At 37.0% G+C, this 27,304-nt stretch overlaps 1 protein-coding gene across 1 annotated transcript in view; it reads left to right on the top strand.

Moving 5' to 3' along the window:
* Positions 1-16,291, top strand: part of ptgs1 (prostaglandin-endoperoxide synthase 1) — a 65,827-nt gene extending 49,536 nt beyond the window's left edge. Inside the window, exons 6-11 of the mRNA XM_028809232.2 lie at positions 1,506-1,687; positions 5,437-5,520; positions 11,837-12,083; positions 12,933-13,219; positions 14,968-15,115; positions 15,273-16,291. Of these exons, the coding sequence (XP_028665065.1) occupies positions 1,506-1,687; positions 5,437-5,520; positions 11,837-12,083; positions 12,933-13,219; positions 14,968-15,115; positions 15,273-15,625 (1,301 nt within the window). The 3' untranslated portion in view covers positions 15,626-16,291. The remainder of the gene's footprint in view (positions 1-1,505; positions 1,688-5,436; positions 5,521-11,836; positions 12,084-12,932; positions 13,220-14,967; positions 15,116-15,272) is intronic.
* Positions 16,292-27,304: the final 11,013 nt, after the last annotated feature.

Below are 27,304 nucleotides of genomic sequence, written 5' to 3' on the forward strand. Positions count from 1 at the left end.
AACAATTTTATGGTTTCATTTTTTATTCCTACAGGTAAGAATTTAGTGTTTTCAAAGCTGATAAATCCCCAGTCTTTACTTGGCAAAGCAAACTGAAACTTCCATCCATCCATTTTCCAACCCGCTGAATCCGAACACAGGGTCACGGGGGTCTGCTGGAGCCAATCCCAGCCAACACAGGGCACAAGGCAGGAAACAATCCTGGGCAGGGTGCCAACCCACCGCAGGACACACACAAACACACCCACACACCAAGCACACACTAGGGCCAATTTAGAATCGCCAATCCACCTAACCTGCATGTCTTTGGACTGTGGGAGGAAACCGGAGCGCCCGGAGGAAACCCACGCAGACACGGGGAGAACATGCAAACTCCACGCAGGGAGGACCCAGGAATCGAACCCAGGTCCCCAGATCTCCCAACTGCGAGGCAGCAGCGCTACCCACTGCGCCACCGTGCCGCCCCAAACTGAAACTTGTAAAATAAATATATTTTTTAATCCATATATAATTATTATAATAAACCTAAATTTACACTGTTTCACGTGTACTTCTTCCACATGCTGCTTTGTATATACTGATAATTCTTTACTGTTTTAGCAATTCACAATTTAGGTTGTAGTGTTGTAATTTTCAAAACTGTGTTTTCCTTTATATATTTTTGGTATACAGCAAGCTTTGTCCTTGATTATTTTTTTTTGTTGTTTATGGCAAAATGTAACATCTGTGGTTTCCTGCTTGCTGATGTGACATTTGTATTGCATATAATCTGATTTGAAAATCTATACTAAATCTAATTTGCTGATAATTTGCAAGATAATTTGGTCTGAAATCTATTGAAGCAAGATTTTCACCACTCAAAAGAAGCCTAAAACTTCTGTACATTCCTAAAACTTGAATTTACGGTAGTTTGCTTAACAATAATGTTTAGCTTCTCTTGTCATCCTTGGTAAATATTGAACAATTTATTTAGAATATGACATATCACTAAACTAATAAATGTCTAAAAAATAAAAAAAAATTCTTACTCTGAACTAATGGTTGTCTAAGTACAGTATGTTGTATACATTTTCTGCTTGCACATTAGGTAATAAATAATAAATAGTACAATGGTTAAGGTAAATTGATTTTTGAACAAATTAAATTCTCTCTTTTTTCCAGTTAATCCTTTTAAATTTGGATATATCTTGTCACATTCAATTTAAGATATCTGTGTTGTAGCAATCAACAACTTTTGTTTAGGTGTATTTCTGCAATACGTAGCTTTTCACTCCAACAGTGTCTCTCTATTTTACTTATTCTGTGTATTAAGGTGTGATTTACCTTCTGTTGTTGATCTTAGCCATTTTGTATCATCTATATATAAAATACGCTACCGTGGCTGTTCGTTTGTCTGTCCAGGATTTTAAATCACCTGTAGCTCCCAAACAGTTTGACCTGAAATTTGGTACACATATACTACATGAAGTTTCTTTGCTGTGTTTTGTTTTATTTTTCTCTTAAAGGAAAGGCAGAATTACCGGATCCTAATATAATTGTTGAAAAGTTCTTAGTAAGAAAAGAATTCATTCCAGATCCACAAGGAACCAATCTAATGTTTGCATTCTTTGCTCAGCATTTTACTCACCAGTTCTTCAAGACCCATAACCGAATGGGAAGAGGTTTCACGAAAGGTTTGGGTCATGGGGTAATTATTCCTTTTTTTGTAGGTTACATATATTTTGCACAACTTTTTAAAACCTATTTTTTGGAAATGTAATGTAAATTGTGCAATTTATAACGATCCTTAGAATCTGTAAGACCACTTATCTCCTGATTAATTTGTTTAGTATGTTTTTTAGGGACTTGCAAATGCTGTTATAGGAGATCTTCGATTCATTTCAGTTCTAGGATTGTACTTTTTATTTTAACCTCATTTAAATACAACTAGGAGCACACTGTTAAGAAATCTACATTTTTTTTAAAGTTTACCTTAAAATGGTGCTAAAAATAGTTTTTAAATAGATGTCAGTTCCTGTATTTATCTTCTTGTATTAGGAAGCTGATTTGCTATTTCAAGGCTGTAACATAAGAAATTACTAAACAGTATATACAGTATATGATTTTACTTTTTCAAATGAAATACATTAAAATTATTGTGAATATTGTGTCCACCAATTAATGAGTTATTCTGATGTTTCATGTTAAACTTTTAGAGTTAACCAAACATCATAAGCTTCCCTTTTTCTTTTCTGTGTTTGCTCATTATTAAGCACTAGCCAACCCGCGCTGCATAATTATGTATTGATTGGTGAACACTTCCTGAAAGACACAGTTGTCCAAATGGGTTGGGTTTAAGAATACGACTGTAGGTGAATGAAAAGATGAAACTCTGGAGAGGGCAATATACAATTGTCCGTGACTGAAAACTGGAGGACCGCCATAGCGCCTCCACCTTCCAGATCGAGGGACGGGGCTAGACGGCATGGAAGGCGGAACAGGAGGAGAGGGGAAGGACGCCCATTCCGCCCCCTCCGCCCCGGCCCCTCCGCCATTCTAGTCTGCTGATTTCTTAGTCATCTCTTAGTCATCGTTCAGTACACACTGCCTGCTCATGTGCCCGCCCCCAACTCCTTACCTGAGTCGCTTTCGTCTGTGTACAGTCCACATGCACCTGTGAGTCTCGTTGACTGTTCATTTTCCAAACACCGCCTCAGTCGCTTTCGTCTCTGCTACAGTCCACATGCAGCTCTGAGCCACGTTGACTTATCATTGTTCTTTGCGGTCCCGGCTGCTTTTCTATATATAATCCACCAAGTCACCCGACCATGGTAGTAGCGACAGGGGGTGTTTACAAAGGGCAGGGACTTAATCAGTGCGAGCGTATGGCCCGCACTCACTGGGAATTCCTCGTTCGTGGGGAACAATTGCAAGTCCCGGTCTCCATCATGAATGAGGTTCAACGGCTTAGCCATGCCTCTCGGCGCCGGGTAGACACACGTTGATCCATTCAGTGTAGCGTGTGTGCAGCACCGGACATCTAAGGGCATCACAGACCTGTTATTGCTCAATCTCACGTGGCTGAAAGCCACTTGTCCCTCTAAGAAGTTGGACGCCTACCTCTCTTTTGTCACGTAACTATTTAGCAGGAGGGAGTCTCGTTCGTCATCGGAATTAACCAGACAAATCACTCCACCAACTAAGAACGGACATGCACCACCACCCACAGAATCGAGAAAGAGCTATCAATTTGTCAATCCTCTCCGTGTCCGGGCCGGGTGAGGTTTCCCGTGTTGAGTCAAATTAAGCGAAAGGCTCCACACCTGGTGGTGCCCTTCCATCAATTCCTTTACGTTTCAGCTTTGCAACCATACTCCCCGGAGCCCAAAGACTTTGGTTACCCGGTTGGCTGCCTGGCGGGTCATGGGAATAACTCCGCCGGATCGCCAGTCGGCATCGTTTATGGTCGGAACTACGACAATATGTGATCGTCTTCGAACCTCCGACTTTAGTTCTTGATTAATGAACGCATTCTTGGCAAATGCATTTGCTCTCGCTCGAATTGTTGGTGGGCGGGGCTCTGTGAGTTGGCGGGCGTGGCTCTGTCGTACGTGTGCCATGGTCAGCTGCTTAGTGAATTGTTGGTGGGTGGGACTCTGTCTTGCGTGCGTCTTGCTTGTCTTGGACTTAGTGAATTCTTAGAGTTGGTGGGCATGGCTCTGTGAGTTGTCGTCGTATCCCATGGTCTTAGAGTTGGTGGGTGGGGTGCTGGTAACAGGCAGGCGGGCGTGCGGGCAGGCGTTCTCGTCCCATGCTCTTAGAGTTGGTGGGCGTGGCTCTGTGAGTTGTCATTGTATCCCATGGTGTTAGAGTTGGTGGGCGGGTCTCTGTGAGTTGGCGGGCGTGGCTATGTCGTGCGTATCCCATGGTTGTCTTGCGTGCCCTGTCAGCTGCTTAGTAAATTATATATATAGATTCTATTACTGAGTGAAAACCTATAGACATAGTTAGATCAGTTGAAAAGTTGTGTATCTATTCAAAATATTATGCATAAGCAAGTCACACATTTTTCCAAACACACTTTGCTGGGAAATGAAAACAGACGTGTCATCTAATCAAAAGAGAAGGTAGATTAAAAAAAATTCTCCTCACATTAAAAATTAACATGATATGAAATCCAGCAGCCACTGTGGTTTTCTAGGACCAGCTATAAGATATATTGATGTAAACTAGTTGTCTTAAAATTAAACAGCATTTCAGATAAATATTATATAAGCATCATTCACATTCTACCAATATTACACTATTACCTGTTTTGGTGTAGTGCAGTTAGAATTGCAATTTGTTAATAAGTATCCTTGACATGGTTATTTTATATAGTCGTTGATCAGTGATAAAGGATAATAACATCTTGAATTTTGCTTGAAAAGGCTGCTGGATTATTAGATCTCCCTGGACTCACTTAATGTCTTGATGGTACCATCATCACGGAGTCATTTTATATGAATTTCTTGCAGTGATTCCTACCATTTTATTACATGGCTGTAGCCATATTATTTACTGTTTGCCAGTCACATTATGCAGAAGTCACATGGCATGTTAGGTCATTTCTTTTGGTCTATAAAATATGGTGGCGCAGAAGTCAATTTCCTAGCATCAGTTCGCTTTTCTTAAAACAATCTTCGTGTTCATGTTAGGCGTGGGAAAGAAACACAAGTCAGTGTTAGAATTTTCAGCTTATGATCTCCATTGTATTTGACTACATTCATAGCATTTCAGTTTTGGTGTCTTACATTTTTTTTCTTTTGACATTTCCAGTATTCAAACTAGCACCTGTCTCTTGGTATTTCTCCTGCGTCTTGTATTTTGGTTCAGTCCATTCCCTTTCGTATTTCTTAAACTGAAGGGTTCATTCTCTTTTACTGATGAATTCCCTCCAGTTTTTACGCCTCTTTGGTAACACACATTTACTGTTAAATCTTACATGTTTAACCACTTCTATATATGGTCTCCTAAGTCAATAGCCCTTTCATATTATAAAATTTTAGATACAGTAAGCAGGCACAGCAAATGATATCAATAGGAATTGGCACAAAGGATGGAGCTGGTTCATGTATTAAATATGTTAGCTACATACATTGTCAGTAGATAATGATGCTTTGTAGTTCATAATGGTTATTTGGTTACTCAACTACATTATGTGATTACATATCTAGGACTCTTTAAATGGTACAGTTAATATTCCTCAATATACTATTAAAAATTGTGATACTGAAAATGAAAAATTCATTTCATATGAAAGCAGAAACTTAACACAAACAACATTTAAGTTTAAGGGTGTCTCTTAGGAACATGGAATTCTTTTGACCTTTTTTCTGATTACAATTTATGTAAAGTCTTGTATTGGGACTTTAATATCTGTTACGGTTCTTTGTAACATAAAATGTATTATTTCAGGTGGATGCAAGCCACATTTATGGAGATAACCTAGAACGCCAGCTAAATCTCAGACTTCTAAAAGATGGCAAAATGAAATTCAGGGTAAATATGTTTTTTAGTTATTCTGCTATTTATATGTGCAATTATTATTACTGCAGAATTTTGACAGAAATGTATTTAGTTTTTACTGTATGGTGGAGAAATCGGTGGTCTGTGTGTTAGATTTTATTTTATTATTCATTTTACTGTAATATGTATTGATTATCCATCATATAATAATCTCTGTATTCAAAACACAATTCATATTTAATGATTTTAACAATCTGACACTTGAGAATTAATATCCAGTATTTATTAGTCAGTCAGTCATTCTCCAACCCGCTATATCCTAACACTGGGTCACGGGGGTCTGCTGGAGCCAATCCCAGCCAGCACAGGGCAGGAACAAACCCCGGGCACAGTGCCAGCCCACCGCAGAGTAATTATTATTTGTAGTTAAATATTGGCACAATATACAAAAATGCAATGTTAAAATTATCATTTTTTACTGTAATCTACAAAAGGACATGTAAGTAGTCATATTGATATACTATGTCTCTGAAGTTAGAGACTTCTAATAGCCATACAGTTGACTTTTCGTCTTCATAATATTTAGATTTTTTAAATTGTGTAAATACAAAGCAGGCATATATATACATTTGTTTAGAAATAGGCTTTTAGAGAGTGGTACACATAGGGCCCATTATCCTTATTTGCACTGCCTGGCACTATGCTAGACAAAAGAAATGTTGTGCTCCTAAAAAGAATTCTCAAAGCAGAAATATGTAAACAAAAGAGATGGATGGTTTTGAGTGCCTAATTTACCCTTAAACATGAGGAACTGTTTTATCTCATTATCTTTTTTTACTTTGAAGCAGTTTTGTAGCAGAAAGACATTTCCAAATGTATTATATGTCATAAAGTGTTTGAATTGTAAAGGTGTTCAGATTTTGCATAATGTGATGTTAATTTTTGCTTGAATTGCATTCTAATCTTAACCATTAAGAAGGAGAAAGCGTACTAAGCATTATGACATCTCTGGCAGAAGTTTATATTGGTTGGCCTTATGTTAAGATATGATAAGGAAGATAGTGCTCATTATCTTAAATAACTGAGAAAATAAATTTAACACAATAGTAAAATTGTAAAGCCTAAAACAAAACTTTGTATCCATTCAGTTAAACTAAGGTGATCAATTTTCCTCTTCTACCTTTTAACGATATCCCCAGCTGAGGTCTCACCTTCCTCTTTTGAGTCATCTGATCTAGTGAAGCCATGAAGAAGGACTTTCAATCTCACCCAGACATGGGCCTTTCTTTGTTTTAACCACTTAAGCATCTTCTGTCACTGGTGTGCTGGTATCCCTCAGGTCACATATGGAGACCCTCTTGCTAACATTACTCAAAAGGTGTTTTTCTTCAATTAAACAGCTTCTCTTATTGGCTTTTGCATACCAACAGATTTATTGTTACTTTTGAATACAGCCTGCTCTGCTAGGGTCCTAATCAGAGTCCATTGAGACTCCATATCCTTAAGGTCTACCAAGAAGTAGGAGAAACTGCTCCAGAGGTGAGAGCTGAATTCTTTCCAAACGGAAGCATTCAATTGTCATCCCAAAACACCCTAAATACTGTAGCTGTTAAGGTTTTCATGATCTGTGTAGCAAGCAGTCCATGTTTCTGAGCCAGTGCACCAGCAAATGGTGATCAGTGACAGCTGAGCACCTCTGTTTACCGAAATATTTAGAACATACAGCCTTAAATAATACTATAAACTCAGTCATTAGACTTTGGCCCAAAGTATACTTATGAACAGCTTTGTATGGTACACCTGTGCTATTCATGTCAATGTAACACATAATACAAAATATCAAGATGAACTAAAATGTTATTTTGTAGTTAGCATCACACCTATTGGTTCAGTTATGTTTTGTTCCAGACAGGAGGGGTAAAACTCAAAAAGCCACAAATATACACGTAATTTATTAATTATTACATCAAATTAAGAATTCTGTATTAAATAAATAACTAAATAATAAGCCAATAATATAGAAATGATCAGCAAACCAATTAAATTGAAAAACAAAATATTAATAATCAAAATACAGTAATAGTGACTCAAGAATACAAGTTATAAATATAAACCAATATGATTGAGAAAACAGACAAATCCAAATAAAATGTACAAAATTCAAAACTAAAATTAAATTCAAAGCCAAATCATACTAGTAGTCCTAACCAAAAAAAAAAAAATTCTCCAAAAAGACACATAAAGCACAAGGCAAATAACAAAGAGACAAGAACAAAGTAAAATTCCACACAAAATATCAAGCAGTCCACAAAAATGAGACCAAGGGAGGGTCACAGAACACAACAGCTAGTGCTGGGCAGTGCCACAGCCATAACGCTCTGGCAGCAGTTGGTTTTTATAACTCACTCGGGTGACTGTGCCATTTGAGAGGATAATTCATGTTGTGGCTTCACCTCTTCCAAATTAGAACAATAAGGAATATGAGTGATGGGGGGTGAAATTACATGTGTGAATGTTAATTTAAATAAGAATAGTAAGGCAGTATGTCTCACTCAAACTTTGGGTAAGTGTTTGTTTTACATGTGCACAAAGGCTGTGTCCTCCTCAATTTAAAAAAATGCCTTTCTAGTAAATTAGTTATTCTGATTCTGAAAATGTGCACAAATTATGCAGTACCAGAGAGTAGTGTGACGTGGTGTGATGAATATGCAGGAAGAGGGTGGAAATAATCCAAATGACTAGCATCTTCATGGCAACAATGAGTTAAGACTTTTTCACCTGCACATTTTAAGTTTACACATGCCTCAATTCTTGTTTGGATTTTCATTTCTTAGGTCATATTACTACATACTCAGCCCTCAGTCCTGCCAAAAAAGATTTTTGGCTTATTTGGGAATCTCTGTTATAATCCTTTTAGTATTGGTATTCCTGGAACTGAATCTCATAGGAGAGGACTATAGTCTCTCACGGTAGGAAGGGTTAGAAGATAGTTTCAAAACAGTCAGTAATCCATGAGTAAAAGTTAGCAACTGCAGACAATTGGGAAATATGTAAGTATTCTAGAAGAGAATATTGAAAATTGACAATAAAATACACAACAGCCCCATCTCCATTTAGCAACTGTCTCTTGTATAACCTGTTTTTATATTCACAAAAAAAATTGCATGAACGAAAAGAATTCTACTTAGTGCTGTTTTATGTGACTCTTTAACAAACATCTTTAATTTATTTCAAAGTGGTAGAAAATATTTGCCACAGGATTAAACCAAGATTAAATAAGCCTCTAGATTTTAAAATGAAGTGTTTTTCATTTTTTAACCAAAACATTTTTTGTAAGGTCCTCTATTCCTTTGGGTATTTGCCATTTTTCCCAACTCTTGATTGTTATTTCTTATCATTCCTTTGAGTCCTTGCAAGTTTTGGCTGTCTTTGTGCACTCCAGTGAGCAGTCCGTTAACTTGATGATGGTTGAAGTCAGTTATTTGGAAATTTGTTTGTTTTTTTAAAAATATACACTTAGAATTTGAGATAGTGAGATTAAGAATAACAGTGCTGAAGGGTTTAAGAAAACAAAGCAAAATTCTAATTGAACACTCAGAACAAATAAAGTAGTCATAAATCAAGAAATCTAATACAGTATACTGTATAACAGGTGCAGTGCAAAAAAGAGAAAAACTACCTAAAGGAAGGCTGTAGGGAAGAGGAAGCATCTAGCTATTTACTGTAATATGGGATTATGAATTTAGCATCAAAACATACTCCTGTATATTGGAAAGGAGAAACTGGAATAAACTTTGACAAAGCTAACATTCCAAAAGACTCTGGCCTTTGGTACAGATAGTAATTTTTACAAAACACCATTATGGAGAGCCTGCTCTGGTAAAGAAAAGAAGGTTGGTTATTTAAAATGCTGGAAGCCATATAAGTAAAAAAAAATGTGTAGCTATAATACCATATATTGGAAAAGAGATAAAACATGTAAATGAATACAGTATTTTATTCTTTCCCACAAATAGGTGTATTCCTGAATTAGGTTTATCTGATGACGGAATGGATAATTAGTTCTAGTTCCTCATTGAAAAGTAATATATTGTCTCATCAGAACGGATTTATAATATCAGTTTTTAAACACTTGTTATTGTAGAGATTTTTTTTGAGGAAAAAATAGAACAGCTTCTAAAATTTTTACTTTTGATTTCATTGTCAAACCAACTGTGTTACCCAGCTTCACTAAGGAAATTTCCTAAGACAGTGTGCCTCGATTGTAGTGCCGAGGGTTAATGGGATGTATCAGAAGTACTGTGTAAGTAATTGAGTGCTTATCTGTATGCACTATTTTTTTGCCTAGTGGCTAATTTTATGAGTTTACTGGAGCTCCTTATCCTTGAATATAACATACCTCTTTCTAAGCCTGCATAATCCTAGGGCTGGGTTGTGGTGGAGCTGAAGCCTAACACAGGAAGAATAGGGCACAAGGCAGGAGCAATCACTAGACAGAGTGCTAGTCCATCACCGGGTGAACACGAACACACACAAACCAATTTATCATCACTAATCCACCTAACCTGCAAGTCTTTGAACTAGGAGAGGATACTGGAGCACCCATGCGGACTGGAGGAGGACATGCAAACTCTATGCAGGGATATGAACCCTTGGATTTATTGTGAGGCATTATTATGCTGCGTACAATTGCACATGACTAAAACATTCCTGCCATAGATCAATCCCTGCTTTTCCTAGTGACTTGGCTTTTGTTGATGGTTATTGCAAAATACAGTTTTAGAGGAAACTGTATTTATTTTGAATTCAATCAGGTAAGTAATAGGAATGGTGCAGTGGTACCACTGCTGTCTTTTTTTTTTTTAATTTTTATTTTATTAATTTTCATTGTAATCATTCCATACAAACAGATCAATTTATAACCCAACAAAATTTGAAGACTAATCAAACCCCACCCCTACCACTGCTGTTTTGCACTAGGAGATCATGGGTTCTCCTCCAGAGTCCTACCTATGTGGACAGCACTTTGAGTAGTGAGAAAGTGCAATTATAAACATAAAGACTTGTTATTATAATGGGAATTTTTGGTATAAATGTAATTTCACCCTGTAACAGATCCTGTAAAGGTTGTAGCTTCAGTCAGATTTGAATGTAACACTTTGATCTGTAATCCTGTACCACTGCAAAGTTTTGGAGGGTTAAGATCAAATGCAATACACTAAATTGTGTTTTTTAACTTATTGCATGCAGCATTGATATTTACAGGCTGCTCACTTACTTAGTCCATGTTATGAACTGAATATTGTAAGCATTGTACAGAAAAGAACAGTATAATATTGTGAACATTGTACAATATCAACCTCCTCTATGTTGTGTCCATCAAGGACCTCTTTAGCTGTGCAAGCATTGAAACTGACCAAGGCAAAGCAACACATCACAGTCTGACCTTGAAGGGAACACCTCAGTTCTCCACAATATTGCATGTATTTTATGACCAATATGTGGTCCACCCAGGTCCCTTTTCTTTGAAGTTTATGTATATAAGACCACTTGATAATCCAATCTGGATTGAATTTAAATGTATTTTATACCGCATTGTGAGGAATAAGAAGATGCTGACAGAACAGGTAGTACTGCATGTACTCAAAGAGACCACTTGCTAAACATGTCTTTTGAGTTTCCCCTTCGTCCACTTCACATCTCATTTTCCACACAGTTCGTCACTTCGTCTCTTTCTTTTGTGTAGGGAAACTGCCCTTTAATACTCACCACCAGCCCCGTTTCTCTGCATGATTACAGCATCAGCTTGTACAATGGTGGTGTTGTGTTTGTGGCATTTATTGGCATGAACTGCACGGCCTATATCTCCATGGGATCACAGCTGAGGCAAAAAAAAGACACATCACCTAAGAATACCACACTCATTACAGCTTTATTATCGACAGCTTATTTGTCGGCTAAATTTCTTTTTCCTATTATGTCACTAAATTTCAATCAAATCCATCAAGGCATTTTTGAGATTTTGGGGAATTTAGTTTTTCTGTTGTAGGGGGAGAGTTTTTACCCCTTAAATACTGATATATCAAAACGTCCTTTCCAGTTACCTAATGCCTTAGATATACCATCCTGTCAAATTTCCCATGTTTTAAGTAAATGGGAAATGGTGTTTTTGTTGAGGGAGTGAGTGAATCAGTCAGTCAGTCCATCAACTCTGCATCTTATATATACCCATTTATGTCGATTTATCATCTAGTCACATTACAGGAATTTACAGAAGTATTGTTTATACATCAGTTATATTGACATATTAGCTAATTATTGATGTCTGTTTATTGTCTCCATTTCTTAGGTAGTGAATGGAGAAATTTACCCTCCAACAGCAGCCGAAGCTCAAATAAACATGAGTTATCCACCACATACTCCTACTGAACATCGTATGGCCATTGGACAGGAGTTATTTGGCCTACTTCCAGGCCTTGGGATGTATGCCACTCTCTGGCTTCGGGAACACAACCGCATCTGTGATATCCTGAAGGCTGAACATCCTACATGGAGTGATGAGCAACTGTTCCAAACAGCTAGACTTATAATTATTGGTATGAAAAAATATACTTCTTTCTGTTTTCCTTTCTCACTTTTAAATCAAATCATACAAATTTAAAATTAAGAAACGTAGATAAAAAAAAGAGTAAAGTTTTTAGCCTTCTGTAAGGTAAATGGTATGTGAAGAATTAATCTGAACATTATAATCCCTTGATTTTGATACTGAACAGCAAGTTTTTGGATTAAATTCACATTCAGTTCCTGCCTTGTGTCTAATGCTGCTGGCATAGACTCTGACCCTCATCACCCTGATCTGTCTTAAGCAAATTTGATGATGAATGTATGGATGGATAATATAATAAATTAGCTCTTGTGTCAAATCAAACACTGTTTTTTTTACCTAAAATGCTTTCTACCGTGTCTATCCTTAGGGCTCCTCTTCAGGATGAAATCCTTGTGGCAATGTCACTTTCGAAGGAAGAGTAAATTTATTTCATACAATTAGTCTAAAACAAATGATGCCTTAATCTTTTATGAGGTTTTTATGTGTGTTTATGCATTTTCAACCGCATATAAAGTCATAATTAGAGAATGGCATTCCAAGTATGTATAAGAGAATCCGTATAAATGTAATCATTTTAACCACCTACCATATTCATTCCGCTCACACTGAATTAGATTGAAATGTGTTTATTTCATAGGCACTCTGCAGGTGTTTTCTGATCATTTGCTCTTAAAACAAAAGTTGTAATTATATATTGAGCAACTTGTGTTTTGAATATTTAAACATTTTTGTTAATCTCTTCTCAGGAGAACACTCTACATTTCTTATAATATGAAGTTATACATTTATACAAGAAGCAGGTGTTGGTTCGATTATAATTTTTTTTTTCTTATTTTAGGAGAGACAATCAAAATTGTAATTGAAGAATATGTTCAGCACCTAAGTGGTTATCATTTGAAATTGAAGTTTGACCCTGAACTTCTTTTTGGTGTCCAGTTTCAGTACAGAAATCGCATTGCAGTGGAATTCAACCAGTTGTACCACTGGCATCCCTTAATGCCTGACAGCTTCTTGATTCAAGATACAGAATTCTCTTACAAAGATTTTCTTTTCAACACATCCATTTTGATGCACTATGGAATAGAAACTCTGGTTGAATCTTTTTCTAAACAAATAGCTGGCCGGGTAAAGTATTTTTCAGCACCATAATATCTGTGTCTTTATTTCGCTCGTTTGTGTATGTTTGCTTGCTTATACAAAAACGTAAAGATTTAATAATATGGGTTGTGTAATTTATAAGAGAAAATACATTGTCAATGATGGTAGCAATCAAATTTATAATTTCTAACATGTCACATCTAAATCAATCAAAAAAAAAAAATCACTCCTGTCAAAAATGTTAGGGGTGTTTTTATAGAATTGAGGGTGCTGAATCATCAAAATCTGGCAACAGAATTGCTCGGTCATATCCAGTTTTTAAAAGATGACTTAAAAATGAAAAAACACTATGTTAGTGAAAAAATATTTTAAAAATTGATTATGCAGACTTGGGAAAATGTTAAATTACACATATACAGTAACTGTTTTAGGTAAAATCATTATTAACCAAAAGTAGTCACCAGGTTGTAACACTCTTAAGGTGTTTAGTGGTGGAATGACCTGCAGACTCACTCCCCTTTCTCAATGTTCATCGTGATGGTGTAGACAATGGATTTTTAAAGACATATTGCATCCAAGTACGAGCTTGGAGGAGAGAAGCTCCTTAACCATTTCCTTGTAGTTTTCCAGCTTTGTATTCCAAAGAAAACAGTAGCTTGTGCTTTTTTCCCCAATTAAGGAAGGCTGTGTATTATTTTACTGTTTGCTTACATGTTTCCTGATCAAAACAATGGATGGAAAACCTGGTCTTACATATAAACAACGACTTTATGTCTTCTGACAATAAAAAAGCATCTTTTGAAAATTTTGAGATATAAATTCCTGGCTAATTTGAATGAATAGAAAGACAGAAAACAAATACTATTAAGAAAGGGGAAGAGTGTCATTTTTCAGCTCAAAGTATGCTTCCGATAATATTCTGAGCATGGAAAGTACTTATGCCATAAAACAAACATAACTTATTTTTTAATAAATAAATTTTTCTCAAAACTGTTTTTCACTGAAGTCAGTATCTCATGGAAGCGTTTTGTGGTTGAAAAATAAAACTTTTAGAAATGAATTCAGCACAGCTAAATCTATAATGTACACCAATATTTTTGTGTGGGAGGATTATTTATGCAGACCAGTGTTATTTAAAAGTGTAGTATGTTTCTTTTGTAATTCATCTTTTAATTACATGAAATTTAGAAAAGAAATTGTTAATAATTATTAATCCCAACCTCTCCTGTTTTACCATTTTAAAAAAAATTTAAATATCAGAAAAGCACAAAGAAGCATACAGTGTCTATTAAAAATATAGTCATCCCCCTACGATGTTTCCACATGTTGTTGCTATATGACATTGCATGTCAGTGGAATTAATTTTGAGCACTTTCAGGCCTAGAGAGATTTCTTTTCACTTTGCCATTTTAAAGAGCATTTTGTTCTGTTCATTAGTGTTAAAAAAGTCCAATTAAATGCAGTATGATTCAATAACAGTACAACTACCAAGAGGGTTAATACTGTCATTAGGCACCGTGTGCGATTTTTCTGTGTTTAATAAAAAGATGTGTGCATTACAAATATAGTGCACTTTATACTCCATAGAAATTTCTAATATGCCAAATGTGTATATAGTGTATGAAACTTAAACATGTAATCAGAATAATATAAAGCTATAAAGTGTACTTTTGGCAGTTTTTAACTATGATTATAGAAGCTGTAGGACTGTTCCTAAAACTTAATGAAGATTGCATTTGTCCTTGTCCAGTTATACTGAATTTTGCATTTTTCAGATTGGTGGTGGCCACAATATAAATCCTTTCATTAAACATGTAGCCATTGGTGTGATGGAGGAGTCCCGTGTTCTGAGATTACAACCATTTAATGAGTACAGGAAGAGATTTAACTTGAAGCCTTATAAATCGTTCCTGGAATTTGCTGGTAAGACTCTTTTCGAAGCATAGCAATGCAACACCTATGAAAACGTATTGTAAATGAACATAAAGAAGCAACTTATGTTTTTTTAATGACCATGTTTCATTTTGTAGCAAGGATTGTAATGTAGTTTTGCATATTTTTATGTCTGTCTTAACTGTAGGTGATCCAAAATTTGCCAAAGAGTTGGAAGATCTATACGGTGATATTGATGCTTTAGAGTTTTACCCAGGATTGATGCTTGAAAAACCTCGTCCAGGTGCTATATTTGGAGAAAGCATGGTAGAAATGGGAGCCCCATTTTCACTGAAAGGTCTTTTGGGAAATCCAATTTGTTCACCAGAGTATTGGAAGCCAAGCACATTTGGGGGAAAAGTAGGATTTGATATTGTTAATACAGCATCACTTGAAAAATTAGTCTGCCTCAATACAAAGAGATGTCCATATGTTGCATTTCAGGTGCCCAAAATCATTAAAAATGATAACGGACATATAAAGGAGCCTTCCGAGTTATAGTGGGAGGGTAGCAGAAGAATGAGAAGGAGACTTAATTTTATTTTTATATATTGTCCATAATTTTTAGAATCTGGAATCTTTCCTTTATTTAATACAGCTGTTCATCCTTTACCTTGTTTATTTTGTTTGGATTTCCCATCATAAAATGTAACTGTTTTCCTTGTAGTTTTTTGATACTTACAGTAAGTAATGGCATACATAGCTTCCTGACAGCAAATTGAAAAAATATGGCCACTGTTAAATACCCTTGGGGTTTTCATGTATAAACAGTAACTTATTTTCTGAATTAATTTAAAAAAATTAAGAGTAAGCATCACTTTGCAGAGATTGACACATGCAATACAGTAAATGAGAGGCATTTCACGTTATGTAAAATGCACTTCTTTGTTTCATTTTTTCAATCTTGTTTTGCCTTGTTAATTTTTTTTTTTTTTTTAAAACTGTGAATTCACAATCTGCTACCAAGCAAAATATGTGTGTAGAGATGTTTTAATTAGACCTTCCAAACAGAAATAATGAATTTAGTGCTGTATTTTAACATTGGAAGTTAAAATGTTTAAATTTCAAAACTACTGGTTAAATTAATTTTTATTGCATAACGCACCATTGGCTATTTGTAAATTGTTATTTAAAACTGTAAAAAATAAAGGTCAACTCTTGCCGTAAGTATACTGTGTAATATATGATGATTACTTTTACATTAATTTCAAATCTAGTTTACTACATTGGGTTCAAATATAGCTTATCATCACTAGTTGTCAATGAATGGTACAAAGTGAGTACAATCCATTTATTTATTCATTTTGTTTTATCCCTTAGAAATGTTAAAGTACTTGTACTACAATACATTACCTCTTTGATTATACTGATGAAGGACATTTTAACAAGATTCTGAGCTGGACAGATCTGGCTGCCCTATCCTCAGTAACTTTTTGCAATCCCTCCTGGGCAATTCCCAGATGCTTTCAGGCCGGAGGAGATATCACCAACGAGTGTATCCTTGGTCTATCTTGGGTCTTCTGTCTGTGAGACATGCCTAGTATACTTGTCAGGGGAAGCACCCATGAGCAACAAAACTGCATGCCCAAACCAGCTGGCCTCTCTCATTAAGGAGCAGCTTTGGTATTACTCCAAGTTCTTACCATATTGAAAAGCTTCTCAGCCAATCAAGATGAGTGAGCTCAGCAATTCTGAGCAGGAACATCCATTCAGTGAGAATGAACATGTACAAGCAGTGGTAAGTGGGAATCTTTGTTCTTCTTCTTCATGATCACGGTCTTCCATGGTGTCTGCACTAATTCATTGTTCTCTCGCTCACCTCAGCCCTCACTTATGAGCAAGACCCTGAGGTACACAAAATCCTCCAGCTGCTCACCCCTTTACCTGAAAAGAACAATCTACTCTCTTCGAGGAGTGGACTGTAACCTCAGATGTGGAGGGGCTGATTCTTATCCTAACAGCATTACACTCAGCTGTCGACTCTTCCAGTGACTAGCACAGATATCAATTACCAAGTGGATTCGGTTCAGGAAGCCTCAGAATATCCCAAAATATTACAATTTAAAAAAGGCAATGGGAAGAGATTCTCCAGAATAAAGGAAAAAGTATAAATATTCGTTAACAAAAAATTAATAATGCATCAAAAACATGGGACAGATGCTAGCAATAAATTAATAAAGCTTTCTTGACAGTGGGTGGTGAGTCCACATGACAGCGCCATGTTTCTTTTTAGAACTATACCCAACCGGGCTACATGGGCTACTCAGCCACTAGCACTGGCAATGGGTCCCGGTCCCCTTGTTCCAGACAAGATTTTCTTTGACTTAATTGGAACTTTTATGGAAGTCATTTATGTATTTTCTCCCTTTAGACCGGTATAGCATGAGTTACCCTATTAGGAACGCTTAAATCTCCAGACAACATTCCTCTACGGATCATAGAGAAACACAGTCCCCCACCATCGCAATTAGGGTCAGAATTATAGAAGGGGATAGTTTTGTTTACAGTTTTATTACAGTTGAAGAAACAAGCAGTTATCTAAGGACAAACCAAATTAATAAACATCAACCATGATCAAATTTGTTGACTTCCTAGAAAAAAAAGTTATTGTTTAAAATAAATATATATATTACTTAGACACCTGTTGGCTGAAGATTGAATGCATTTTGCATCTAATTTTCCTTAGGTATAGTGTAAACATTTTCATATAATAATAATAATAATAGCTTATTTTCAGAAATTATATAAGTTTACGTAATACTAATACATTTACTAATTTTGATAGGAGTAATTTCTAGTTTGTGTAAATATGATTTCATTTTATGTTTTCTTTCTTAGGGTGAGAATTTGCCATCATGATGCATACTGAATAAGTTGCGCACAACAAAAGTTGTACAGGACGGTGGTGGGTGCAACAGGAGCCAGGTCTGTGGGCAAAGCTGTCAATTTATAGTTCAGTGTGCATCTCCATCCTCAACTATAACTACAGGCTTTGGTTAGTGACTGAAGAATAAGACTACAAAGTGAAAGAAATTAGGGGCCTGCAAGTTTAGAAATACAAGAGGGACTCCGAGTTGAAGTACTGTTTCTCAGAATCAAGAAGAGCCATAAGAGGTACTTGATATGACCCACTGTGAGAACCCCCCGGGCCAGCCGCAGGATATGCTGAAGAAATGGTATCTCTGGATGGTTGTAGGTGTGTCCAGGAATATCTTGGGATTTCTTAGAGAAAGTTGCCAGAGACAGGGAGGCCTGGTCAGCCCAATTACAGTAAATATATTGCAATTGCAGCACAACTCAGGAAAATTACTTCATAATAGTAGTGGTAGTACAGTATTATCATGTATGCAGTGTTTATATTTGAACTTTTGAATATTGTTGCACAAGATTATTTGTTTTACTGTTTATGCCCTTTGTTGCACCATGCAGACTTTTTAAAAGCTTATTTATTTTACTTTTTGATAAAGGGAATTTCCCCTTGGAACAGGAGTACAGCTAATCCAAAGGCTCCAAGTCCTGCTGTGGTCGTCTCAATGTAGATGGGTAGCCAAAAGGAGGGGAAGGGGCAGCAGAGACTTAGAGGGGGGTCTGCTGCTACCTAAGAGGCAACCCCTATAATAGGAAATCATTTGGGCTGATGAGAAATTCCCTCTAGCAAAGCTGGATTTTTCTGAAACTCCTCGCCAGTGACAACTGCCATCTGTGAGTTGTTGTTGTCAGGGTATGCACATGAGCATTTACTGCACTGTGGCAACATCATGGTGGGAAAAGGGGAGGCCAAAAGAAATAGTGACCCCTCCTTGCCCCAGCAGCCAAACATAATTAATTTATTGTAATTCTGCATGAAACTACACAAAGGACTACAAATGTTCATTATATGACCTTTATAGGAGCCTGATGTTCATTTTTCTTTGTCTTTTACTTTCACATTGCAATTAAAGTAAAATGTTTAGAGTATGAATTCCATGTGCTTTAGATACTTATTGTGGTTCACTTTTTGTAGGTGAGTTTTTTTCTGCAAATGAATTTTTCCCTCTTGTTAAGTTTTCTGCCCCACAGGGTTACTAGAATGTAACTTTCGCTAGCTATGTTGTTTGCTGGAAGTGATAGCCCTTCTTCCCACCATTTTGTATCTTCACGTATTAACGATGTCAGACAGGCATATAAGCCATTTGTTCTTTGACACTGATACACCGCCATGGTCATGTTATTTGAATTCATGCAGTTTGCAGCCTGTAGATGTTATGCCTGACAACAACAAATTAGTTGGACTCATCCAGTTTTTCAAAGTTGCCATAAGTCCTAAAGCTAATACAAAAATTTCTTCCCATCCAATGTTTAAAAAGATGTTAAATGACAAAGAAGTTAACAAATTGTGTAGTTTTAGTGAATTGTTATGTTAAGTACATGAGATTTAACTTTTATCAGTTACTTATGGATATACTGTATGTCAATAGGCCTAAATACCCAAGCAGGAGATGACAACTAAAACAAGAGAATACTATGCTAATGAGAAGAATGTATCGTGCATGTTGGTTTCATATAAAGTATACATGACATTAAACGTGGTTTCCTTTTATTTTTATTTAACATTTATATTTAAATCTACATTTGAATACAATAACTTGGTGAGCAGCTCATTTGAATTTGTACTGCAAAGGTCATTAATTTTGCAGAATAAATGATGAAGAATCTTCTTCCTAGCGGTTATCCGGCGTTGACACAGGTGTCTGCTTTTCAGCATATCGTTCTCCACTTCAGATGCAGCGTCGGCTTATTTCATGTCCTTGTTCATCCAATCCAGCCGTTGCTTCTTTGGTCTTACGCGCAGTCTTTTGCCACCAGGACTGAAGTGAAGGGCTTTCTTGGCCACTGCTTGGTAGTGGCTGTGCATAACGTGATGTACCACCGCATGTGCGTTTCTTGCATCTTTGTGGTGATTAGCGCCACTCCTGTCACTCTTTGTACGTCTCCATTCATTGCACGGTCCAACCGGGTCAGGCCTAGGCTCCAGCGTAGCATCCACATTTTCATGTCATGCAGTGCTTACTCATGTTTGGTTGTTGCTGGCCAACATTTCATACAGTAAAGGGCGACTGGCTGGAAGATGGACTTATATATCTTCGCCTTGAGGTAGTTGGGTGTTCTACGGTTGTAAAGAACTGAATCCCACCCAGACCTCCTTGTGGTGTCAGCTAGAAACAAGAGCCCTAGGGACCTTGGCTAATGGCGGGGGCCAATGTCAGGCAGTGTGACACGTCAATTGGAACACTTACTTGATCACATCATGGCTTCATTGAACCTAAATGATACAGAATATTATCAGATTAATTGTCAAAAATTGTTGCCAATGTATAACTATAATCGTTTCATATATTTTATTTAGATATGCTATGATTCTGATGTGTCCCCTCAAAATTTTTCCATGGGCCCCATCTGGCTTCCCAGCTGAAAACGTTCTGGTGTTGTCACTGCTGCAGTAATGAACTGTTCTCCCACAAAGGCAGGGACCATCCTGAATGGACCCCCAGTTCTTTATAGAGCATATTCACACACACAGCTCATTTCGTTAAATTTCGACAATAGCTTTGGAATGAGGCTGCAGAACTGGAGAATGAACTGCACAATGACAATGTGCTGCTATGCCTCTCTACTTTAATGTTGATGAGACATTTTGGAGAGAGAGAAGCAAATTTGTATGATAATAGAATGTATGTGCAGTCATGAACTATAAATGAAATGAGTCAAATACTTTCTACAACATTACAGTGAAAAAATCATGAATTCATTCTCTAGTTACAGCTGGTTAGACATTTACAAATTCCAGACAGCAGTGTAAAACTTAAAATTATAAATATTTCTTGCAATGGGATAAATCAATCATACTTGATTCCAAAAGCATTTTTTTAGAAGTAATATAAAACCAGTGTCTGATTATATGTGGGAAGGACACTGCTAGCAATTTCCTTATCACAACAAATTGTATCTCATAAATTATAATAGAGTTCAAAGGAAAACTACAAAATGGAGATAACCACTTTTAGAATGATATCCTCAGCAACAAGAAACCAGTTAGGAAGCAAATGATTTGTTTTAAAATGCTAACTTTGAAGTAGAATCTTGGGAATAATTTGATTCTTCCTACGCTTAATTACCATTTGGCATCAATGTTCTTAAAGATGAAAGTGTTCATTTTTTCTGACTGGTGCTTTGGCTTACTTTCTTTCTACCAAAGGATTCATAAACAACTAATATGATTTAAAAGATAGAAGATAGAATTGACAAACATGTTTAAAATAAATCCCAGCCTGTTAAACAATGTTATTTAGAAATAGAACCACAAATCTAAGGGTTGTGATTTTTCTTGTTTGAATCACATAAAGTGCTGCATTTTATATTTAAGTTCTTTTGATTTCTCAACAACTGTTGAGAGGAGTAATTAATGAGGAAAGATCACGCAGGGTAGTCATGATTAGACGAGAAGAAGCTTGGACAAGATGGGAAAATGTGGTTGAAAGAAAGGTGACCTGAGCGAATATATGGAAATCTGAGCTACGCTGCATAAAATTCCTTGTCCAGGCAGTGAATGATTTACTGCCCACTCCATCAAAATTGAGCAGATGGAGTAAAGCAGAGTCTCCAGTCTTCCTACTGTGCTCCAACTGAGGCACCTTGAAACACGGCCTGAGCAGCTGCTCTGAACCACTAGACAAGAGATTTTACAGATGGCACTAGGACTGAGTCTTGAAGGCCATCGCCAAAAATGTAGTGCATGATTTACTGTAGCCAAGCATTCCCACCCCTCTTAGCAGATGATCTCTTTAGTTATAACAGGCAGGTAGCTAAAAAATACACCGGAAACATCTGTAGGCACCTTGGCCTCAATGAGGGATTGGCAGTTGCTGGTGGACCTTGAGCTACAGCTGAACCACACTGTTGTCACTATCGTGCCACAAGGCATTGTCATCTTGTCTGACGTCACCACGCAGGTGGTGATGTTGAAGCTGATAGTCCCATGGAAAGAGGCCTCTGAGTGGTAGCTCACCAGATATGCAGCACTGGTCGGGCAATGTCAGCGGCCGGGCTGGAGAGCTAGCTGCATTCCTGTGGAGGTTGGCTGCAGAAGCTTTGCAGCCCACTGCCCAATCAAAGCTCAAAGTCTTCTACGCATAGTAGGAGGTGGAAGGAGAAAAGCCATCTGCAAAACCACCAAAGATGGCTATGGATCAACACAGGAGAGAAATGAGGTCTAAGTAGGTAGCGTACCAGCTGGACATAAGCTGGGATTTGATCAGCCCCAACTGTGTCACCTGGATGAGGGTGTTTGATGCTGAAGGATCTCAAGTACCCACTGATGAGCATCACTAGATGTATTTTAATACTTTCCTTCATTGAACACCTACTATAACTTCAGAAAATATTTACCACCCCTTGAAAAAATTCTAAACTTTGTATAAAAATTTGTATGAATAAAATTATTTTCTTGTCCATTTCCTGACTCAAAAATTTAAACAGGCAGAAATATGTTTATTGTGTAATACAAATTTTAAAAAAAAAGCAAAATACAAACTCTGTAATGGACTGCTACCACATCCCGGGTTGGTTTATGCCTTATGCTCAGTCCAGCTGCAATAAGTTGCACCTTGCAACTATAAATTGGTTTAAGCAGATCTGAAAATATGTGATGGAATTAATATGAATGTATCAGCTAAATGACAATTGGCACATCAGATTCATTTCTCAATGCATGCCTTTTAATTTGTTGATTTGTCGTAAAATGAATCCTGCAGTCTTTGGCCCAGGATGTCCTGAACAGAGCTAACAAGTTTTGATCACAAAAAGGAGTGCCGCACTGTGACTGGCGAATGGCAAAGTCTCCGTTTGTTTGCAGGTAGATGCTGTCTCTGTCTCTCTTTTTCTGACGGTGTTGTTTGAAAATTAGAATTGAGAGTATTCCCTTTGTACAGGAGCTCACTTTAACCCAAATGGATGCGGCTTCCTCCTGTAGCTGTTGTTTTCAGGAATTATTGTTCTAATTAAACTATTGATTTTTTTCCCATATATGTGTAATGTTGGCTTATGAATGACTAGTGATGGGCTCACTATGTGTGTAATCCATATATATTGACAGCAGGCTTTTAACCATTATGATTTACTGTATGTATATTCTAATAATTTTGAGGGTGAGAAGCTTAGAAAAAACACTTCAGTTTTCAGAATTATTTTATATTGTTGTTTTTTTACATAATCCAACACTGCGTTCCAACTGCAGAGATGAGTGGAGAATTGAGAATATTTTTTTTTATCGATCAAAGAGGTTCTGGCAAATCATCATGCAACTCGGAAGAGGAAGGTAGGGCTTCAGTCAGGCTGTTGGCTTCATTTTTAAAATCCTGATAATGTACCTTATATATTCAGGTATAAGTCGGGTCTTGAAATACAAAAAATCGATCATAAAATCAGACCCCGACTTATATGCCCATTGTTTTTTTATATACATCTTCTTCCTTCTTCCAATCTCGCATCTGTTTCTTAGACGCCACTTCAATGACTTTTAATTTAAAACCAGCTTCATATTTTCTTCTGATCGAGTGCACCATCGTAGATAAGGGATGCACTTACAATAAAGGTGTATGAGGGTGTGAGATACACAAAACTGCAAACATCACCTCGGAATAGTTCGGGTATCACCGTGTGGTCACATAGGCATCGTACATAGAAAAAAAGGCCGTGTGCTCTGTGGTTACTCTCTCATGTAGGCGTTAGCATTTCATAATCTCTTGGACCAATAGCGGGAGTTTTCCGCATTCGACTTATACGACTGACATTATAAAATACTGGAAAATATATGGTAAAATCAAGTCCCAACTTATCTGTGGGAGAATTTAAACATGAGTATATACAATACAGTTTATTTTTGTATAGCCCAAAATCACACAGAAATTGCCGCAATGGTCTTTAACAGGCCCTGCCTCTTGACAGCCCCCCAGCCTTGATTCTCTAAGAAGACAAGAAAAAACTCCCAAAAAAACCAAGTAGGGAAAAATGGAAGAAACCTTGGGAAAGGCAGTTCAAAGAGAGACCCCTTTACAGGTAGGTTGGGCGTGCAGTGGGTGTTAAAAGAAGGGGGTCAGTACAATACAATACACAGAACAGAACAAATCCTCAATAAAAAATAAAAAATTTTTAGAAGTACGGAGCAGAATTTAACAGTAGATGATATCACGTAATAAGATTTGGATAATTTTAGACTCCTGGAGACCTCATCCATCAAGCTGCCTCCCCCATTTGGCCATTCCACGGCTGAAAGTGTTGGACCAGCCAATCCGATGAAAGGACCCCTCTTTCTCATTATTCCTGCGATCCTCCATCAGGGATGACTTTACCTTAGGCAGGCAAAACAACTTGGCAGGTGGGCCATGGCACCAAGTGCCACATTTGAGTACCAAGAAGAGACACAGAATAGGTGAGGGTTAGTAACAAATTCTAACTATCATGTTACTTATGTTTTAGTGCTAATGACTAACAACAGAGATGCAGTCTGTACAGCTAATCAGCAGCTCTAGTCAGGGTGTGCTAAACTGAAGTAGTGAGTCCTCAGCCGGGATTTAAAAGCTGAGACCAAAGGGGCATCTCTTATAGTAGCAGGCAGACCATTCCACAGTTTAGGGGCCCTGTAACTAAAAGCTCGACCTCCCATTGTTATTTTATTAATCCTTGGAACTCTAAGCAGACCAGCATCTTGAGATCTTAATGTGCTATCTGGTTTGTAAGTCATGATAAGTTCAGACAAGTAAGCCGAACCTCGGCCATTTAATGCTTTATATGTTAAAAGAAGGGTTTTTGCAATCTGCCCTAAACTTAACTGAGAGCCAGTGTAAGGATTTAAGAACTGGAGTTATATGTTCGTATTTTCTTGTTCTTGTAATAGTTCTTGCAGCCGCATTTTGTATTAACTGGAGGCTGTATAAGGAACAGTTTGAACATCCAGTGAACACCGCATTGCAGTAGTCAATCCTACTAGAAATAAATGCATGAATTAATTTATCAGAAATGGTATATATGGTAATATAATCTAGTAAAAGAAAGCCTTTAATCAGTAGAACCAAACAACCTGGAATGGTAGATGTTTGTGAAATTACCTGCAGACTTCAACAATGAACAGTTACTGTATATACATGCAGTTTAGAGAAATTAACTTTGAAAGACAGGAATATCATCAGACCTCTGTCTGAATAAAATTAGGATTGAGCTTTGGCTCTGCCTCATTCCGTCTTCTGTCTCACATCTGCACTTGCTCCCTCCCATCAGTAAATATTGCTAGGCGACACTTATGGTGGTGAAGTCATGTGATTGGAGAGGCAAGGGAAATACAAGAGGGAGTCTGCCTCGAGCTCTTGGCACCGTAGATCCTGCCACTTGAGTTCAGGTGTTTCTGTATGAGGTGTTCTGTGTTTTTGGCCTGCTGCTTCTTTCAGAATTCTGATTTTGCTCTGATTAATTATCGCTGCTGTCTTGTCATTTAGGCTTTGGCTGGGAGATCACGTTGAACCACCTTAGAAAGTGCGAGGTGGTTTAGATTGACACCCCAAATAACTCATTTTCTAATGTGTTTTGTCCCGTTAAGATATACTATATGAAATATTGATAGCGATTGTGTAATATTAGTATTGAAACACTTAAAATTTCAGAGAAAGAGCTTGTTTGATTTTTTTTTAACAAAGACAGTTTAATTTGCATTATGCTGTATTATCTACTTTAAGATGAAATGAGGGGTACACTTAAAGATAAAAGTGCTCAAAGTGCTAAAGTGCTTGTCCAACCAAATTAACTCATGATTAACACTAATCAAATCTTTTAATAGCTTTTGGCAATCGGTGCATTCTCCCAGTGTCCACACCTCACTTTTCCTTCTGATGTATCTGAAAATCCTAATACTCTTTGTTATTTGTGTGCCTTCTCCTTGCCAAAATGCTACTCTGGGAGAATCACCTATTCTTTAAAAAAGGAGCTGAATCTAAAGAGGATTATGAGCCCTCCCTTCCCAGTCTCATGAGAAGCTTGCAGCTTGCATTTTATTTTTCTTTGCTTTAGTCTAGGAATGGTGCCATATGTTAACATGCAGAGTCCCCAAAACAATTGAAAAGCTCTGTGAGGCCTCCAAAGTAAGCCCCAAAAGCCAGGATAGGCTAACCAAAAGAGGCCAGTCTGACCCTAAAACTTTACTGGCCGGCTTCGGCCTGCACAGGCCTTAATGGGGTTTTGAGTTCAAAAGTAAAAAAAAAATAATAATAATAAATGTCCCAAATAAATCAAGAATGCCTTACAGTGGGGGGAAATCAATAACTCTGGCTTTTAGAGACAAGTTTCACAAAAATCTTTTTTCAACAGAGAACTTTTTTTAAAAAAGCAAAAGAAAAGCACAACATTAGAATAATTGAAGAGCTCAGTTCCAAAATCAGCTAAGTACAAAAGATAAATTTTGGAGATAAATAGGAAAATCTGGGTCCGTAAGCAGATTTTGAAACTAAATCGCTAAAACTATAGCACTACACTGTTGCAATTAGCAGGTTTTGAAGCTCAAACATATTTTCAGCGCATGACCAACTGCATGAAAAGTCACAATCATGTGTTCACTAAATTTTACCAAAAGGTGTAATTAGCAGATTTTGGAACTCCCATCTTCAATTGGAAAAGTCAATAAATAAGTCAAATAGAGTTGCAACTTAAAGCTAATAAGTCTCAATATGTAATTTAGGAGGAGAATTCAAAAACAGAACAAAGGAAAAATATTATGTGCTTTTGTGATTTTATGGGATTTTTGCTGTTTTTTTACTTTGTATTTTTAATTTGTGTATTGGGACTTGTTTTCCTTGGAGTGACTTTGCCTTTAGCATCACTGTTTTCAGGGCATTTTTCTAAATAAATCTTGCATTTATAAATATACTACATTTGCCCTTTTTGTGACTAGCCAGGTTTTGATGGTTTAACCCCTCTAGTGTGCATTTGTGAAGTTTATGGCACTCAAACGCTATTTTTTCCATGTCTGTGACTCCAAATTGCAACACCGTGATTGTGAGAGGCCCAGCAGCCTCAGACTTCAAAAATATGATTACAGTCAATTGTTCACTAACGGAAATTGGAAGTTATATAGCTATACCTAGACTGTACAATGCTGAG

The sequence above is a fragment of the Erpetoichthys calabaricus genome, chromosome 9 (genome assembly GCF_900747795.2).
Source record: "Erpetoichthys calabaricus chromosome 9, fErpCal1.3, whole genome shotgun sequence".
Classification (NCBI taxonomy): Eukaryota; Metazoa; Chordata; class Cladistia; order Polypteriformes; family Polypteridae; genus Erpetoichthys; species Erpetoichthys calabaricus.